This window comes from Cricetulus griseus, chromosome 9 (genome assembly GCF_003668045.3).
Source record: "Cricetulus griseus strain 17A/GY chromosome 9, alternate assembly CriGri-PICRH-1.0, whole genome shotgun sequence".
Lineage (NCBI taxonomy): Eukaryota > Metazoa > Chordata > Mammalia > Rodentia > Cricetidae > Cricetulus > Cricetulus griseus.
Window position 1 is genome coordinate 21739338 of NC_048602.1, and position 18561 is coordinate 21757898.

The 18561-nt window shown below is 46.3% G+C and overlaps 1 protein-coding gene across 1 annotated transcript; it reads right to left on the reverse strand.

The window, feature by feature from the left end:
* LOC100757768 (leukocyte immunoglobulin-like receptor subfamily B member 3) lies at nt 1-7081 on the reverse strand. The gene is made up of 15 exons (XM_035449444.1): nt 7048-7081; nt 6850-6885; nt 6397-6672; nt 5961-6260; nt 4734-5018; nt 4305-4610; nt 3781-4077; nt 3239-3541; nt 2892-2942; nt 1903-2019; nt 1569-1644; nt 1454-1491; nt 1181-1233; nt 258-413; nt 1-180 (listed from the first exon to the last, which is right to left on the reverse strand). The coding sequence occupies exons 1-15, from the start codon at nt 7079-7081 to the stop codon at nt 1-3; spliced, it is 2508 nt and encodes an 835-aa protein (XP_035305335.1).
* Between the last annotated feature and the right edge of the window lie 11480 nt (nt 7082-18561).

The window sequence follows — 18561 nt, forward strand, 5'->3', positions numbered from 1 at the left end:
TCACTGCTCCTCCTTATTGGGAACAGGACCTGGTCGAGTGACTGCCAGAGCAGCATATACAGTGGGCTCCTCTGGGGCTTCTGCTGCCTGGGAGCGAGGAGGTGCAGCTGTCCCCTGATTGAGTGACCTGCTGCACAGCTGGGCATAGACCACATCTTGGGGATCCTCAGATTCAGCAGCCTGGAGGGGGAGAGAAGGAGAGGAAGGTACATGCTTGACTTACAGGATGCTGAAGGCAGGGGAAGTACAGGACCAACCTGAGTGTGTGTCTCTCTGCCCTCTTCTGCTTGTTCTTCTTTTGTTTCTGGGACTTCTCTTGACATGACAGAAGCTAGGACAGCTTCTGCCCTCCTCAGCATGGAGTCTTTCACTTGGGCATATGTCTGTTGCTGGGGCTGTTCCTCTGGTGGTCTCTGTAGCAGGCAAGAGGTACAGATAATGTTCCCCTGTTCCCCTCTGACTTTTCTCCTGCCAGTTTTCCACACCATGGCCAGAGTGACCCCTTTATGTGACAGCATCCCTGATGGGGTCTTCTAGGGCTTCCTTCCTACAGTTCTGGCCTCTTATCCTGACACTCTAAACCTTGCTGTCTTGGCTGTACCCACAGATCCCATCTTCCTGAAAACACATTTCTGGGGTCTTAAGAGATGGCTCTGTGTTTAAGAGCACTGACTGCTATTGCAGAGGACCCAGGTTTGGTTCCCAGAACCCACATGGTGACCTGCATTCTTCTGTAACTCTAGTTCCAGGGTATCTGATGCTCTTTTCTGGCCTCTGGAAGCATCATGAAGGCAGGTGGTGCAGAGAAAAAGTAAAGGCAACCCCCTCCCTCACAATAAAATACAACACTAAAACACATGTGTCTGCCCAAGGTCCTCTGTTCCTGCCTGCAGTTGCTGGTCCCTTAGCTGTTTCTGTGGGCTTCTCCATCAAGGCTGCCCCCTCAGATGACAACCAGACAGATGCCAAGGAGTCAGAAAGCAGACGGCAGCTGTGAGACCCATGATCCCAGGAAACCCAGGGCAGAGTGAGGCCATAGCACACAGGAGCCAGGTAGTTGCAGAAGGGAGTCGTCAGCTATGGATGATGTTGAGGGCCAAGCGAGGGAGGAAAAAGAAGGCAGCCTGGACTAAACTAGGACCTAAGTTCTTAGCACTGCAAACAGGGACAGGGACCTCACCAAACTGTCCAGATTGACACCATCCTCAGGTTTCATGTCCTCCACTGAGGCATCTGTCATAGCAGAAAAAACAGAATGACCAGAGTCTAGGGATGTCTCAGATCTCTAGTTTCCTGCCAAGTCCAAGGGGGGACAGAGAAGTAGGGAGTGTGGTGATGTCCCTGTGTTCATAGTGTGAAGATCAGACCCAACCAGCTAAGACCTCAGAACCTCTTCACCACCCCTGCAATGCTGAGACCTCAGACTCCACCCCCAGGACCCTCTGTATCTCACATAGGATTTCTTCCTGGGTGGCAGCAGCTGGGTTGGATCTGGAAAGACAAGGAGGTGTCAGTTGGCAGTGAGTTGTGTCAGGAAGGTGGGGTCTATGTCCCTGGCCATGAGTTACCTCTTCTGGAGGCCTCTGTCTCTGGTTACTGTCTCTGCAGCTCCTGCAGGAAGCTGCAATTCTGTCTCTTTCTGGGCTGCAAGAGAGAGAGGAGTCTCAGGTATTGGGGAGGGCTCCCCCTGACATGTACAGGGAAGGAAGGAAGGGATCTTTACAACAGGGGTGAGTGAGCAAATGTCCCAGGACATGGAAAGCTCACAGAACCCCTGACATAGCACAGGTTCTGAGATCACGTGCTCTCTGATCTGAGATCTGCCAGTGTTTCTAGACTTCCCAGTCCCAGTTTGAGGAACCCATCACCACCTGAGACCTAGGTCACCCACAATGCACTCACCATCCTTCCTGAACTTTCCCTGACGCCTTCGTCGGAGAAGGAGAAAGATGAGAATGGAGAGTAACAGGAGGAAGGCCACAGAGACTCCGATCAGAGCCTTCAGGTACATTTCCAGGCCTGAGGAACAAGTGACATCATGAGTAGGGACTGTTGATGCTTATCTGAGCACCTACTGTGTGACAGAGCCATGGTGGACCATTGCCCTCATCGTCTCCCATCCTCACAATCATGCAACAAGCAATCGTCTCTTCTTCTATCCCCACAGTTCACCTGCCTCAGGTCACCTGACAGGAAGTGGCAGAGCTGGGAGTTGAACCCAGGGACTCTGACTTCCACCTCTTTTCTCTCCACCTGAGCTGAGTCTCATTAGCTGGAGGGAAGCAGCAGGAATGCCCTGCCATGGTCCTGTGCCCACCCTTGCCCATGTCACCACCATGGTGAGGCAGACCCACTGCAGACTCAGGCTCTGCAGGCCTCCTCTGTTAGTAGAGGCGCCATTCAAGGCCAGAACTGAAAGAAATTTACACATGTGGGCCAGGTCTCTCACTTTATACTCAGAGAACCAGCAGCCAGCCCAAAATGTGAAGGACTTGTCCAAGTCAGCATCTCCAGAAGCAGCTGTATCCAGCCCATAACTAGCTATTGCCCATCTGGGTACCACATCCAACAGGATGGTTACATAGACTTCTGGTGCCTGACTCAATGCAGGTGAGAGGTGATTTCTCAGGACCTTAGACAGATGGGGAGGTGAGTGTCTGGGATCCCTGCTCTTCATCTCATCCACCTGTCAATTCCTTCAGTGTGAGCCAAAAGACCTCTCTCTGGACACCATCTTCTGAATCCCAAACTCGAAAATATGGATTTCTGGTATCTCTGTTTGCCTCACACACTCACAAGTTAGGTGACAGAGAAATGAGGACTTTGGTGGGCTCAGGCGAGGCAGCCTGGGGATGGACCTTACTCCCTCCACTGATGTGCCTGATACCTACCCACTGTTGGCAAGGGTCTTGAGGGTGGTGGGCTGGAAGATCCAGTGGGTCCTAGGAGACAGTACAGGACAGGGTGATTGTTGGATGCTAACTCAGGGACCTGCCTCTGTTGTCTGTCCTATATCTGCCCTGTAACCTCCCCAAGACCCTCATGCTGTCTTCCCCAAACCTAGATTGCAATAGAGGATGGAGTGGCCACTACTTAAGGGACCCTGCGGTCATCCACTTCTCTGTCAGGGAAAGAGCCTTCTGACTCACCCTTCTTGTTGGCCCTTTATCCCACCCAAGCCAAGGGCTCTTCCAGGGTTTGGATTTCAAGTCACCCTGAGAGTTCAGAGTAGCCTCACCTGAGACAGAGAGCTCCACAGGGGCACTGGCATGTGACAACAGGTAGGGAGATGAATCTTGAGACCTGTAGCACCTGTAGGTGCCTGAGAGGGTAGAGGTCACAGCACTCATGGAGAATTCTGCCTGGAACTCCCCATCTTGGAACTTGGATTTCATTCGCTGGGTTTGGTGTGCTGCTCCCTCCTTGGACAGAATGAAAGTGTCTGTCGTGTATGCTGACTGACACAGCAGGGACACGTTGTCTCCAGACTGTACTGTTGAGTTTGGCTTCACTGAGAGGGAAGGACTGGTATAAAGCTGTCCTAAAGAGAGCAGAGATAATGAGAGGCTGCCTTCAATGCTCTGAGCTGAGACTTCACAAGGCTCAGCTCTGAGCACTTGTGACTCAGTCTTATCTCTGCTTTACTCTCTCTCCTGCTTCCTGTCTCTCCATCTGTTCCTGCATGAGATCCCTGTCCCTATCCCAGCCTTCAGCTCTTAGGTCCCCCGTGAGAGCTCATGCTGAGATTAGATACTACATAGACTCTCATTTGTTCCTCACCTGTGATCATGATGTCCAGGGGATCACTGGAGGCTGACCACTCAGAGGAGAGGTTGTGTGCACCATAGCATCTGTACTGTCCTGCAGTAAAGCTGCTCACATAGCCCAGGGAGAAGTTGGCCAACGTGAGGCCAACCTGGGTCCTCTGGCCATACTGCTTGGTGAAGATGTCTTCCCCCACCTTGTACAGAGCAAATCTGTCATAGTTGATATCAGAGCAACACTGCAGGGTGAGGCTCTCTCCAGGTTCCAGGAAATGGCCTTGGTGACTCAGCAGAGAGGGCTTCTTGGACAGGCCTAGAGGTAAGATGACAGCGTAGTGATTGAGGAGCTGGTTTTTACCAAACACCTATTCCTCCCCATCATGCCCTGCGCATGTCACTGCTTCTCCCCAGGCATGGCGCTCTGGCGCAGCAATCAGGATCTTTCTTTTTCACTCTTTATCTGCAACTACCCAGTGGGACAGGGTCATAACAAAGGGCTTAGGGTGTCAAAAAAGATTTTCAGTGATGGGGCTGACTGACCTGAGATGTGTATTTCCAGGGGCTCACTGGGTGCTGACCACAGCTGTGGGGTTTGGTTGTAGTAACCATAGCATCGGAATGTCCCTCTGTGGTCTGCTGTTACATGATCTATAGAGAATAAGGCTTGGTACTGCCTAACACTGTGTATATACTGTGAGTTCAGGGAGCTGGAGAACTTCTGATCTTCCTTGGTGAGAATGAACTTGTGGTAGAACACCCGTGAGACACACTGGAGAGTCATGTTCCCTCCTGAGGTCACCACAGGGCTGGACCGTGCTGACAGACTGAGTTTACTGTCATAGATTCCTAGGACAAAAAGAGGCAGCCTGTTACATGTGATTACACAGTCACAATGCTGTCAGGGCTAGGCTTTGGGAGGGGGTACTTTGATCGCAGGGCCTGGGGCTGAGACCCTCACTGTCCCCTCACCTGTCACCACCAGTTCCAGGGTGTCACTGGGCTCTGACCAGCCAGCTGAGCTGTAACAGTAACAGCGATATTGCCCCCCACTGTCCTCTGACACAGAAGGAATGGAGAACGTGGACTTGTTCCCAGGCTCCTTTGGGGTCTGTGTACCCCAGGTTTGTTGGCTTCCCTCTTTATGCAGAAAACACATTTCTGCATCCAGGGTCCCCTGACAGGAGATGTTCATGGGGCTTCCTAAGGCGACTACAGGGCCTGGCTCAGTCTTGATGGTGGGTTTGTGGAGGGTCCCTGCAAGGAAATAGGAGAGAAGAAGGTGTGTCTGTCTGAAAGTGACACAGGAGAGTCACAATTGAAGATGGCTCTTATTTCTATTTAGGTTATTATTCTGGCCAACAATACACTCTGCCAGATTCCCCTTACCTCCCCTCTTCACAAGATCCACTGCTGCTCTGTTTCCCTTCAGAACAGAGCGGGGGTTCCCAGTGATATTAATGGAACATGACATAACAACTTGCAGTAAGACTAGGCAAACACCCTCCTATTAAGTCTGGAGAAGGCAACCCAGTAGGAGGAAAAAGATCTCCTGTGCAGGCAAAAGAGTCAGAGACTTCCAGACTCCTATTTTTATGAGTCTAACAAAAACCCCAAGCTAGTCAGGCAGAGGTGTGCATGCCTTTAATCCCAACACTCAGGAGGCAAATGCAGGCAGGTCTCTGTGAGTTCAAGGCCAGCCTGGCCTACAGAGTGAACCTCTAAAAAACAAAAAATAAAAAAGACCCCAGAGTAAACCAGCACAGCCTATGTGCAGAGGGCTTAGGGAAGACTGAAGCATGAGCCTTGGTGGCTGCTTCAGTCTCTGTGAGCCCTCCTGATCCCTGCTGAGCTGATCCTGTGGGCTGTGTTCTCCTGGTGTCCTGAGTGCTCTGGCTTCTCCACCCCTTTCCTCTCTCTTTTTTTCTGTGGAGTTTCCCAAGCTCTGGTGGATGCTTTGTAAGCTGATCCAGAGTAACAGAGAGCAACAGAGGGCCCCATGAAGATTCCCATCTGTCCTGGACCTCGTAGACTCTCATGTCACTGTGTCCCTTGGATTCTGTGTCTTGTGTCCCTCTGTCTCCCACGATCTGTGTCAATGGGCTCAGAAGCCCTGGCTCCTCACACTCCACACACCAAGGCCTCCCTCAGCTCCTGTGTCAGTTCAGCAGCCTTCTAGGGAAAGCTGGGGTTCCTCACCTGAGAACAGGAGCTCCAGGGGGTCACTAGGTTTTGACCACACCCGTGGGCTGTTACTATCAAAGCTGTAGCATCTGAATGTCCACCTTTGGCTAGAGGTCACAGGACCCACAGGAAACAAGTCCTGGTACTTTTGAGTAGATTGGTCTGAGTCCAGTATCCAATAGCGCTTTTTTGTCCCTTCCTTGGTCATAATTAACTTGTGATATGGTTGCCTTGAGACACACTGGAGGCTGACTTTCCCTCCTTCAGTCACCACAGGGCTGGGATGGGCTGACAGGCGGGGTTTACTGTAGACACCTAGGAGAGAAGGAGAATCAATTAAATGCCCTCCAAGGCCTCTTTACTCTCCAGGGTTGTGTGGAGAGTCATCCCGGTGTCCAGAACACTTATTGACAGACAAACCTGAGGCTGTGGACTCTGTGAGTCCTCTCACCTGTCACCACCAGCTCCAGGGCGTCACTGTGTTGTGACCATCCATCATGGGTCCAGTATTGACAGTTATATCGCCCTGCATCCTGAGGGGCTATTTTTGAGATTGAGAATTCAGCCTTGTTAGGATTCAGTGGAATTTCTTTGTTCCTGAAATATCCATTTCTATACAGACGGTATTCTTGGGCTCCCTTGGTCCCCTCACACAGGAAGGTCACTGTAGTCTGCTCTGCAACCACAGATTCTGGCTGTACACTGAGGATAGGCTTAGGGAGAGTTCCTGCAAGGAAAAGATCAGCTAGGACCCAGGGCAGCCATTCTCAGATTGCAGCCCCTGATCCCAACCCTCAGCCCTCCCCAGGAGCAGCACACAGGTGTTGGTTTCCATCCTCACTGCCCAGCATGAGTCCAGGAATGATGAGAAGTGATGTCAGGACATCTGCAGACACTCACTCACCTCCCAGCACTGGTGTCCCATGGCCCAGAGTCAGTCCTGGAAGAGAGTTCCCTGTGAGAGGTTTGTCCCTGAAGCTTGAGAAGGTCCTCCCCTCTGCAGAACCTCCTGAGACCCTGGGGTTTCCTAACTGACCCGTGCTGGGCTGTGGGGCAGCATCAATCCCAGAGCACAGCATCCCTCCCCATCTCCACATCTCACCCAGACAGAGCAGGACTGTGAAGGAGACGGTCATGGCGTCTCCTCCTGGAGGCTGCAACTGTGCTTATCAGCAGAGCTACAGAGTCTGTCTGAAGGGGCTGGAGACATAGGGTGTGGCCTCTGGAGGCAGGGCAGCACCACAGGAAGGGGAAACTTCCCTCCTCACACACCAGGCTCCAACTTCCCCAAGGTTGTGTCTAGGTCAGGTAGTAGACTCCATCCATTTTTATGGAAATGACATTTGGATGTCATTTCCAAAATCCCATCAGTGTCTGTCTCATCTGTCCTCATCTTCGTCAGAACCAGGTGGTAGCAGTCATGAATGTATATTACACACAAGAAACACAAATTTTCGTGTGGGCTTGCTTTATTTCTTCTCACATTTTTATGTGAAATGTTTCCTCATATTCAAAATGTTTGAAGGTTTCTGTTCAGGGTCTCACTGTGCACATCTGCGTGGAATAAAATGTATAACCCACTTCCTCATAGTCTCAAGTACTGGGTGACAAGTGTGCACTAGAGACTGGAGAGACGGCTCAGACGTTAAGAATATTGGCTGCTCCACAGACTGGGAAAAGATCTTCACCAACCCCACATCTGACAGAGGGCTGATCTCCAAAATATACAAAGAACTTAAGAAGCTAGTCTCCAAAACACCAAACAATCCAATTAAAAAGTGGGGTACAGAACTAAATAGACAATTCTCAATAGAGGAATCTAAAATGGCTGAAAGACACATAAGAAAGTGTTCAACATCCTTAGCCATCAGGGAAATGCAAATCAAAACAACTCTGAGATACCATCTTACACCAGCCAGAATGGCTAAAATCAAAAACACCAATGACAGTTTATGCTGGAGAGGATGTAGAGATAGGGGAACACTCCTCCACTGCTGGTGGGAGTGACAACTTGTACAGCCACTTTGGAAATCAGTATGGTGACTCCTCAGGAAAATGGGAATGAGTCTACCACAAGATCCAGCAATTCCACTCTTAGGCATATACCCAAAAGAAGCACATTCATACAACATGGACATCTGTTCAACGATGTTAATAGCAGCACTATTTGTAATAGCCAGAAACTGGAAGCAGCCTAGATGCCCCTCAACTGAAGAATGGATAGAGAAAATGTGGTACATTTACACAATGGAGTACTACTCAGCAGAAAAAAAAACACAATGGAATCTTGAAATTTGCAGGAAAATGGATGGAACTAGAAGAAACCATTCTTAGGGAGGTAACGCAGTCACAAAATGACAAACATGGTATGTACTCACTCATATGTGGATTTTAGACATAGGGTAAAGGATTACCAGCCTACAATCCACACTGCCAGAGAAACTAGCAAAGAAGGAGAACCCTAAGAGAGATATACATGGTCCCCTGGAGAAGGAGAAAAGTCAGGATCTCCTGAGCAAATTGGGAGCAAGGGAGGAAGGGGAAGGGAGCTTGGAGAATGAGAAGGGGAGAAGAGGAGTGGTGAGGAGGACATAAAGGAGCAGAAAGGTTGAGTCGGGGGAAGAATAGAAGAAAACAAGAATGGAGATACCATATTAGAGGGAGACACTTTAGGTTTACAGATAAATCAGGCACTAGGGAAATGTCTGGAGATCTACAAAGATGACACCAACTAACAATCTAAGCAACAGAGGAGAGGGTGCCTTAAATGCCCTCTCCTGATAATGAGATTGATGACTGACTTATATCCCATCCTAGAGCCTTCATCCAGCAGCTGGTGGAAGTAGAAGCAGACACCCACAGCTAAACACTGAACTGAACTGGAATCCAGTTGCAGAGAAGGATGACTGATGAGCAAAGGGGTCCAGACCAGGCTGGTGAATCCCTCAGAAACAGTTGAGCTGAGAAAGGAGGAGCTCTAGCTCCCCAGAATGATAGCTGGGATACCAGCATAGGGTGATCCAGACCCCAGGAAGGTGGGGTAACCTCGGAAATCTACAGGACCTCCTGCAATAGTTCAGTACTTATCCCTAGCACAGGGGTGGACTTTGGGAGCCCATTCCACATAGAGGAATACTCCCTGAGCCAAGACACATGGGGGGTGACCCTAGGCCCTATCCCAAAGGATATGAGAGACTCTGATGACCCCCTATGGAAGGCTTCACCCTCCCTGGGGAGCAGAAAGGATATGTGATAGGTAGTGTTTTAGTTTGAGGGGGGGCGTGGTCGAGGAGGAGGGGAGGGAGAGGGAACTGGGATAGACATGTAAAACAATCTTGTTTCAAATCAAACAAAAAAGAAAACAACCCCTCAGTGTCATTAATAACATTCCATCTGTGGCTCTCCTCACTATACAGCTATTGTGAAGACCTTCAGGACTTGAAATAATTGCTTCAGGGTTGGGACTTCTCACCTTTGACCAGCAGCTGCAGAGTGTTACTGGACATTGACCACACCTGTGGTTTTATTCTTTCAGGAAGTAGATCATCTTGGAACATGTGGTGTGCATGGTTTTGGTGTTAGATCAGGGTGTGAGAACACTCATGATGTGTTCTCCTTTCCTGGACAGAATGAAGCTTACAAGACTGTACTGTGACCAACACTGGAAGGCCATGGTCCCACCCAGGTCACCAATTGGCTGGACAAGGCTGACAGCCATAGATTACTGTAGGGTTCTAGAAGGAGACAGCATCAGACAGGGCTGGACTGTGATGGTGCCTGCTGAGAACAGGACCCTTTCTCTCCTGGGGGAAAGGTTGGTGATGGGACCACTGAGTGTCCTTTACTTTGTCATCATGAGCTACAGGTATCACTGCTCTCTGAGGAGACAGTCCTTCTATGATGGAAACACTGATATAGACCTGTGCAATAATCTCTCATGGAAAGAGTTGTTTACCTTGTCTTACCCCCCAAACATTGAATTTCCTGTTCTAAGGAGTGTATGACTATGACCCACAGAGTGTCCAGAAACCAGAGATTCATGCACTCAGCACGGAGTGTCAGAGTGTGTAGCTCAGGTCACACGATTGGCTTGCAGGATTGTCAGTCTTGAAATCAGAGCCCGTGTCCTAGGACTTTCTCCAATTGCAGTCTCTACCTCAGTTTTCCTCAGAACCACCCTTTTATACAACTGCCATATGAGGTTGTCACTGACACTTATAGTATATCCTCACAGTTCAAATCCAGATAAAGGGTTGGATTGTTGTCTCAGTGGTTAAAAGCTATGGCTGCTCTTCCAGAGGATAGTGTTTTTTTTTTTCTATACCCACTTTATGTATCATCCATAACAACAATTCCAGTAGATCAGATGCCTAAGTCTGATGTCTATAGATACCAGGATAGACATTCATTGAGGTAAAACACCAATATACATAATACAAAATAAATTCATGTTTAAAAAATTCTGCTCAACCATTATGAGTTTAATGATAAATCTTGCACTTGGGAAATCTCTAGGGATTCACAATGATGACCCCAATGAATAATCTAAGCAATAGTAGAGAGGCTACCTTGAATGCCCTTCCCCTGTAATGAGATTGATGACTGCATTGAATGCCAACATAGAGTCTTCATGTAATAGCTAATGGAAGCAGAAAAAGAGATTCACAACTAAGCACTGAGCTGAACTCCTGGAATCCAGTTATAGAGCATGAGGAGTGATGAGCAAAGGTGTTAAATCATGCTGGTGAAATAGCTGACCTGAGCAAATGGAAGCTCAGGGACCCCAGTCTTACAGGTGGGGAACCAGCATGAATGTGGGTGTAGTTGGGGGAACCTGGGCAGTGTTTGTGGCCTCTGGCAGTGAAACCATTGTTTATGCCTAGTGCATGATGGGATTTGGAAGCCCATTCCCTATGGAGAGACACTACAAGCCTCAAGATCATGCAGTAGTTATACAACCATGGTATAAAGAGGTAACTCAGAGGAATTAAGGTTTCTCCTGATAGATGAAACAAAAGCTATACTTGGCATTATAATCTCATGAATGAACTGGCTGTTTCTTGCTGTAGATTCTTCCTGTAGCTTATTCCTTTCTGTAACAAACTTGGGATTTTCTTCCCACAGTTTAGCAGTATCTGATATTTATTTGGAACTAATTTCTCCCATGCATCTGGAGTTTTACTGATTACACTCCCTAGCTATGTGTAAAACCATGACTGTTGGGCAACAGGAAACATTTAAGAAGTCACAGCAGCATGTCACATCACATTGCTTCTAAGTTGTAACACGTTTCCCAAGTTCCAGTTGTCTGTCACAGAGCAAATCATCCTTCCAATAGTGGGCCCTTAGTTCCCTTTGGAAAGCAAGACAAATAACTTTGCTAGAAAGCAAGGAAACAGAAGATGTAATGTTCCCTTAGTATATTGTTAAAATTATGTAAACTCAGCAAATACACAGTGCTTTTCTCTGCAACTATGTAAGGCCCTTGTGATATTCATTAATTCCTGAATATATATATATATATATATATATATATATATATGTGTGTGTGTGTGTGTGTGTGTGTGTGTGTGTGTGTGTGTGTGTGTGTGTGTGTGTATTTCAAGGGCCACAATCCAGGCATCACAGCAGCTGAGATGTAGGCATTTAGCTGTCTATCCTGAGCAATGATTACAGGCTCACCCTCTTTGGGAATTAATTGTTATGTGGAAGGCAGGAGATGAGTTGTTTCTGTTCCTTAGGTGTAAGGAAAATCTCCACACACACACGTATATCTCTATGAGTGTCAGTGATGGCTGAGCCTCTTTCCTGAAACAGCTGTGCTGTCCGGATCCTGAGTCTCACAATGAAACATTGAGATTATCTTTATGTCATTGGTGTGCCATGTATAGGTGAAATTTCATGAATGAATCTTTTGTGTCATGTTTTTCTACTACTAATTATTCATAATTAAATCAATCTCTAGAGATACTAATATTCTACAGTGTAGGACAACCAATGAGGAATGTCGAATGAAATTTTTAGACTTGAGAATTAGAGAGGATAGTGTTCCATTGGATTTCAAGAAGCCTCATGATGAAGACACAGGGGAGCAGCTACACTCCAATGGAGTAAGGTGTCAACACTGTCCAACTTGGACATTGTCGGCTTAGGAATGAAAATGGTGAATTTTATTTTCCACTGATGAAACTATCTTTGTATCATTTCCAACACTCCAGTTTCCTTTCATACAGTTTTCATGGAATAATTTTATCATGTCAATTGGTCAGTTGTTGCTGGATTTTCTTTCCCAGCCTGGGCCTGCAGCTGCCTTTTTTTTTTTTTTTTAAAGATTTATTTATTATGTCTAAAGCATTCTGTCTGCATATATGCCTGCAAGCCAGAAGAGGGCACCAGACTTCAGTACAGATGGTTGTGAGCCACCATATGGTTGCTATGAGTTGAATTCAGGACCTTTGGAAGAGCAGGCAGTGTTCTTAACCTCTGAACTATCTCTCTAGCCTCTGCAGCTGCCTTTTTTAGCCTTCAAATAAACACACAGGTGCTATATTAATTATAAATCCGTGGGCCAATGAATTGGGGTTCTTTTGGCTAGCTCTGTCTTAATTATTAACCCATTTCTATTAATCTAAGTATTTCCACATGGTCTTATCTTACTGGAGAAGGGTCCAGATCTGTTATTCCATTGGCAACCTACATGGTAACTGTTCTGGCCAGCTCTCTCTGCCTACCTTTTCATTCTAGTCACACCTATCTTCTTACCTCATTGGCTAGACCTCGTTTTGTTCATCAACCAGTAAGAGAAATGGAATTCCCCCATCAGTCAATCAATTAGCCTAATAAACTATTGCTAAGCTCCTGAAGACTTCCAACTACAAGGGTAACTTAAACATCTTTGTTAGAGTAACATGATGCTGAGCACATGTTAACAGAGCTTTGTGTTGGACTTGATATGGCTTCCTGACTAAGACTCTGTCATGGTTTGTCTGCAGATCCACCATTGGGTTGGATCAGTATTGTCTTACATTTTCTCCCAGACCCCTTCTTCTTCATTCTGAATGAATTCTGAGCTGTCATGGCTGCAGCCAGAATAGGACCATGTTACCTTGGCAACATGCTTCACCCAAGATTGCCCACAACTGTGATGCTCCCAGTGAATTTGATATCAATGAGTGGGCAGGGGCTTTCCTGAGAGGCCTGTATCATGGACAGATTCACAGAGAACAAGGCAGGATTCTCGCAACCCTGTTAAAAGGCAGAGCTTGTTGAATAGCTATGCAGGTTGTTCTCTGCAGAGGAGAACTGCTACAAGCTTCAAGATCACACAGTAATTAAAGTCCCATTTCATGAGATCAGTTCACAAGAGCCAGGGGCACCACATGGAGGAATTAAACCAAGACACAAGGTATATTAGTCTTGTGCAAAAATTGGCTGTTTCAGCTTGGTATTGGCATAAAAACAGACAAGTGGATCAATGGAATTGAATAAAAGACCCTGATATCAATCCACACAACTATGAACACCTGATTTTTCAAAAGAAGCCAAAATGTTACAATCATAAAAGGAAAACCTCTTTAATCATTGGTTCTGGCTTAACTGAATATCAACATGCACAAGATTTCATATAGATCCATATCTACGGCAATGCACAAAACTCAAATCAAAGTGAATCAAGGACCTCAACATAAATCCAGCTACATTGAACCTGATAGAAGAGAAAGTGGGAGGTAGCCTTGAATGCATCGGTACAGGAGACCACCTCCTAAATAGAACACAGTGGCACAGACACCGAAAGCAACAATCAATAAATGGGACCTCCTGAAACTGGAAAGCTTTCGCAAGGCAAAGGAAACTGTCAATAAGCCAAAAGGTCAGTCTACAGGATGGGCAAAGATCTTCAAAAACCCCACGTTTGATAAGAGGGCTGATTTCCAAAATTTGTAAAGAACTCAAGAAATTCAACATGGAAATACAAAAGAAGCCAATTGCAAAGCGGTGCACTGAAGTCAAGGATGTAACGATCTCACTGCTGCCTAGGTAAATGATAAATGGGTGTTGACTGGGAAGCACTTACATAGAAAAATACAAAGAACCACAGGAGCCCTCCCTTCCAGGTCGGCTGACCCACTGGAAAAAGAGTTGAAAATATAAGCCACGCCTCAGTCTTCCCTCCTTCTGTGTCTGTCCACCTAAAGCCACACCAAAGAGGTATGGCCACCCTTATAGGTTCACAGACAAGACCCCCACAGGGCACCAAGCTAACCAAAGAATTCTAACCAGAAGAATCTCAAATGGCCAAAGACATTTTGAAAGTGCTCACCATCCTTAATCGTTGGGAAATACAAATCAAAATGACTCTGAGATACTATCTTAAATCTGTCAGAATGGCTAAGACCAAGCTATTGGTGACAGGTTATTTTTGTGAGAATGTCAAGTAACAGACACACTTTTCCATTGCTGGTGGGAGTGCAAACTTGTTTAGCCACTTTGGAAATCAATATGGCAGTTTTTTTTTTAAAGAAAAATGGGTATCAATATATCTCAATATCCATCAACACCACTCTTGAGCATATACCCAAAAGATGCTCAATCATTACACAAGGAAACTTGTTCAACTATATTGATAGCAGCATTATTCTTAATAGCCAGAACCTGAAAACAGCGTAGAGGCCCATTACCTGAAGAATGGATAAAATTCTTAATGGATAAAATGGATAAAAGGGAGTAATATTCAGCTGTAAACAACAGTAACATCCTGAAATTGGCAGGGAAATGGAAGAATCTAGAAAAAATCATCCTGAGTGAGGTAACCCAGACACACAAAGACAAACTCAGTATTTGTTCACTCATAAGTGGAAACATTTGCATTTTTTTTTTTGGTTTTTCAAGCAGGGTTTCTCTGTGTAGCTTTGGAGCCTATCCTGGCACTCGCTCTGTAGACCAGGCTGGCCTCAAACTCACAGAGATCCGCCTGCCTCTGCCTCCCGAGTGCTGGGATTAAAGGTGTGCACCACCAACGCCTGGCGAAACATCTGTATTTTTGACCTTCATTTCTTCAACCTGTCCATTTAAACAGCACCTGGCTTCTTGTGACAACTACTCATCTTTCTGGTCCTTAAATTGCTTTGGAGAATTTACAGGCTGTAACTTCAGGGCTTGTAAAGCCACAGAGAGTCACTGAGCACATGACTACAGTTCATGTGGAGTGAAGCCCTTTCTCCAGACCTCTAGAGCTAGAATTGCTCCTTCCTTCAAATATCCATGCAGTGGTGACTACCCACTGTGAGGATGTCCCCTCCACTTACTCCCAGGGCATACAGTGACTGGTGTCACCAGCTGGTTACTTCCTGAGACTGAAGAATCCTATTAGTGAAGGTGCTAATGGTGGGTAAATTAGTGGCAGCTTTCTGCAATTGAGGGAGCCACAGTTAAGAGTCTCTAGTGGTGGAAGCCAAGTGAGTCCAGGGTTGAGGCTGCATTGAAGATGGGTGGGGTCTAGTCCTGATCAGAGGGTAAGACACACTCAGGAGTGCTCACCCACCAAGAAAGACCATCGGGTGTTCTGAACTTTGACACTTTCACAGGTTTCTGTGACTCCACCTCACTCTTGTGCAATGGATATGATCAATGGATTTACTTTAAATAATGGAAATGTTCAGGCAAAGGAATATTTGACCTTGTGGCTGCTCTAGGGAGTCAAATGTAGGAGGAACCTATTTGAAGTAAATTGTGATAAATCTCCAGTAGTAATCTGAACCCAGACAATGTATCCATCAGTGTAGTGAGTTGTATGTGAATTTCCAGTGTGCCCCTAATAAGGACTTGAGCTCGTTAATCTATCTATCTATCTATCTATCTATCTATCTATCTATCTATCTATCTATCTATCTCCACTCAGTAAGTCAACATAAGCACATTTCTTTGCTTATATCAATGTCCAGAGCCTGCAATGGTTTTCTCTAGTTTCTCGTTGTCCTAGGACGAAAGTATATGAGGTACAAGTACTGTATTGCTTTAGGGTCTTATTACCCTTTCTCTCTCTCTGCAACCTTTCACTTTAGGGTGAAATACACACAATGGCACTGTGTTATTTCACCCTCTTTTGGTAGATGACAGATAAAAATGTCTTCTGCTGCCCTTGGTGTGCTCATCTGAACAAGAGCTCACCAAGGACTATCCACCCCTGACCCTTGAGTCACCTAAAGTGGTGGGACACCTCCAGCACTCTCTGCTTTCACCATAGCCTGTCCTGTTTGGTTCAATAATTATTGTTTTTAAAGATGATGAAAAGAAAGGTTAGGCATGTCAGGCTTGGGATCTATGCTTAGTGTCAGCTACTCATACTATTGGGGAAACTAGTAGGTGACATCCCAGTGGCTTACCATCTACACTCTTTCCTGGTTCACACACACACACACACCCTTCTCACCTTCCTTTTAGAGCCAGGACGATAGAACAATGTGTCACTGCCCCACACCTTGGTCCTGCATTTCCCACATCCGTGGGAGAAAAGAGATGGAGGGCAATCTACATCAGAAGGATGCACTCCTACCTGAGCTGGACCTAGAGAAATTTCTTGATCTGATGTGGGAGTAACATCAGGGAAATGTGATCCATAAGATGTAGGTTCTACCTGGAAATAACCTAGATGCCTCTCAAGCAAAGAATGGATAAAGAAAATGTGGTTCATTTACATAAGAGTACTATTCAATGGTCAAAAAAACAATAAGGGCCTGGAGAGCTGGCTTAGCGGTTAAGGGCACTGGCTGTTCTTCCAGAGGTCCTGAGTTCAAATTCCAGCAACCATATGATGGCTCACAAACATCTATATTGAGATCCAATGCCCTTACTTTGGCCTGCAGATAAACATGCAGACCGAGCACTGTACACATAAAAAACCAATGAGATCATGAAATATGCAGGCAAATGGATGGAATTATAAAAAAGCATCCTGAGTGAGGTAACCTAGACCCAGAAGACAAGCATGGCATAAACTCACTCATAAGTGGATATTAGATGTAAAGCAAAGGATAATCAGCCTATAGTCCATGACCCCAGAGAAGCTAGGTAACAAGGAGAACCCTAAGAGAGACATACTTGGATCCCCCTGGAAAGGGAAATAGTCAAGGTCTCCTGAGAATATTGAGAGCATAGTGAGGGGAGAAGGAAAGGAGGGAGGAGGAGGGGAAGAGAACATGACGTAACTGAGTGGTCAAGATGAGGGAAGGACAGAGAAAGAGCAAGGAAAGATTTATGTTGATTGAGGGAGTCATTATGGCACTACTGAGAAACCTGGAAGCAAGGAGATTCCCGGGAATCCACAAAGATGACCCCAAAGAAGACCATAAACATTAGTGGCGAGGGTACCTGAAACAGCCTTCCCTTGTAATCAGATGAATGACTACATGAATTATCATCACAGAATCCTTATCAGGCGACTGACAGAAGCTGATGCAGAGATGCACAGCTAAGCACTGGGCCCAGCTCCCAGAGTCCAGTCAAAGAGAGGGAGGAGCAACAATATGAGCAAAGGGGTCAAGACCATTTTGGGAAAACCCACAGAGACAGCTGACCTGAGATAGTGGGAGCTCACTGACCCCAGACTGACAGCAGGCAGACCTGCATGGGATCAAACTGGGCCCTTGGAATGTGGTTGACCGTAGTGTGGCTTGGGAAGTCTGTAAGGCTTCTGACACTGGACCAGGATTTATCCCTAGTGCTTGAATTGCCTATTTTGGAGCCTGGTCTCTTTGGAGGGACATCTTACTCAGCTTATATAGGGTGGGGAGGCCTTGGTCCTGACTTAAAGAGATGTGACAGACTTCCTTGACTCCCTATGGAAAGCCTTATCCTCTGTGAGGAGTGGATGGGGCTGGGCTGGGGGAAGGTGGGAAAGAGGGAAGACAGGAGGGAATGGGTACTGGGATTGGTATGTAAAATGAGAAAAGATTGATTTAAATATTAAAAACATGATAAAAACATAGATTCTAAGCCTTAGGAGAAACCATTTCTCATTTCATAGAAACTATAACTTAGTTTCTCTTCAACCACCACTAGGTGGTTCCTAGGTCAGAACAGTTCAGGGGAGGCTCAGATCACAGAAGAGATGGGAGGTCTAAATATGACGAGGGAATAAACTCTCAACAAAAATCCATTGAGGAAATCATCCTAGACTGAGCACCTGAATCTACAAACCTCTTCTGAGCTGACTACTGACACCACACTCAGACACTGCTGGGGCCGCTCAGTGCAGTCATCCATGGATCAATGCCCTATATTGCCAGGTTACTGTACTCTGAATTTACTGGTTTCACTGTAGTGCTGAAGACTCTAATAAGAACTCCTAGTGGGGACAAGGGATGGCTATGACACTTTTACTTTATTATGTGAACCTACTCCTCATACTGGGTAGTCTTGCCCAACCTTAATACAATGGGAGAGGGGTGCTTAGTCTTACCAAAACTTTATATGCCATTTTTTTAATGTTCACGGGAGACCACCCTTTCCTAAACAAAAATGAAGAAGGAGTGGTTTTGTGGAAGGGAACAGAGTGTGGAAGTACTGACTTTGAGGAAAGGAGGAATGGGGAAGCTATAGCTGGGATGTAAATTAAAAA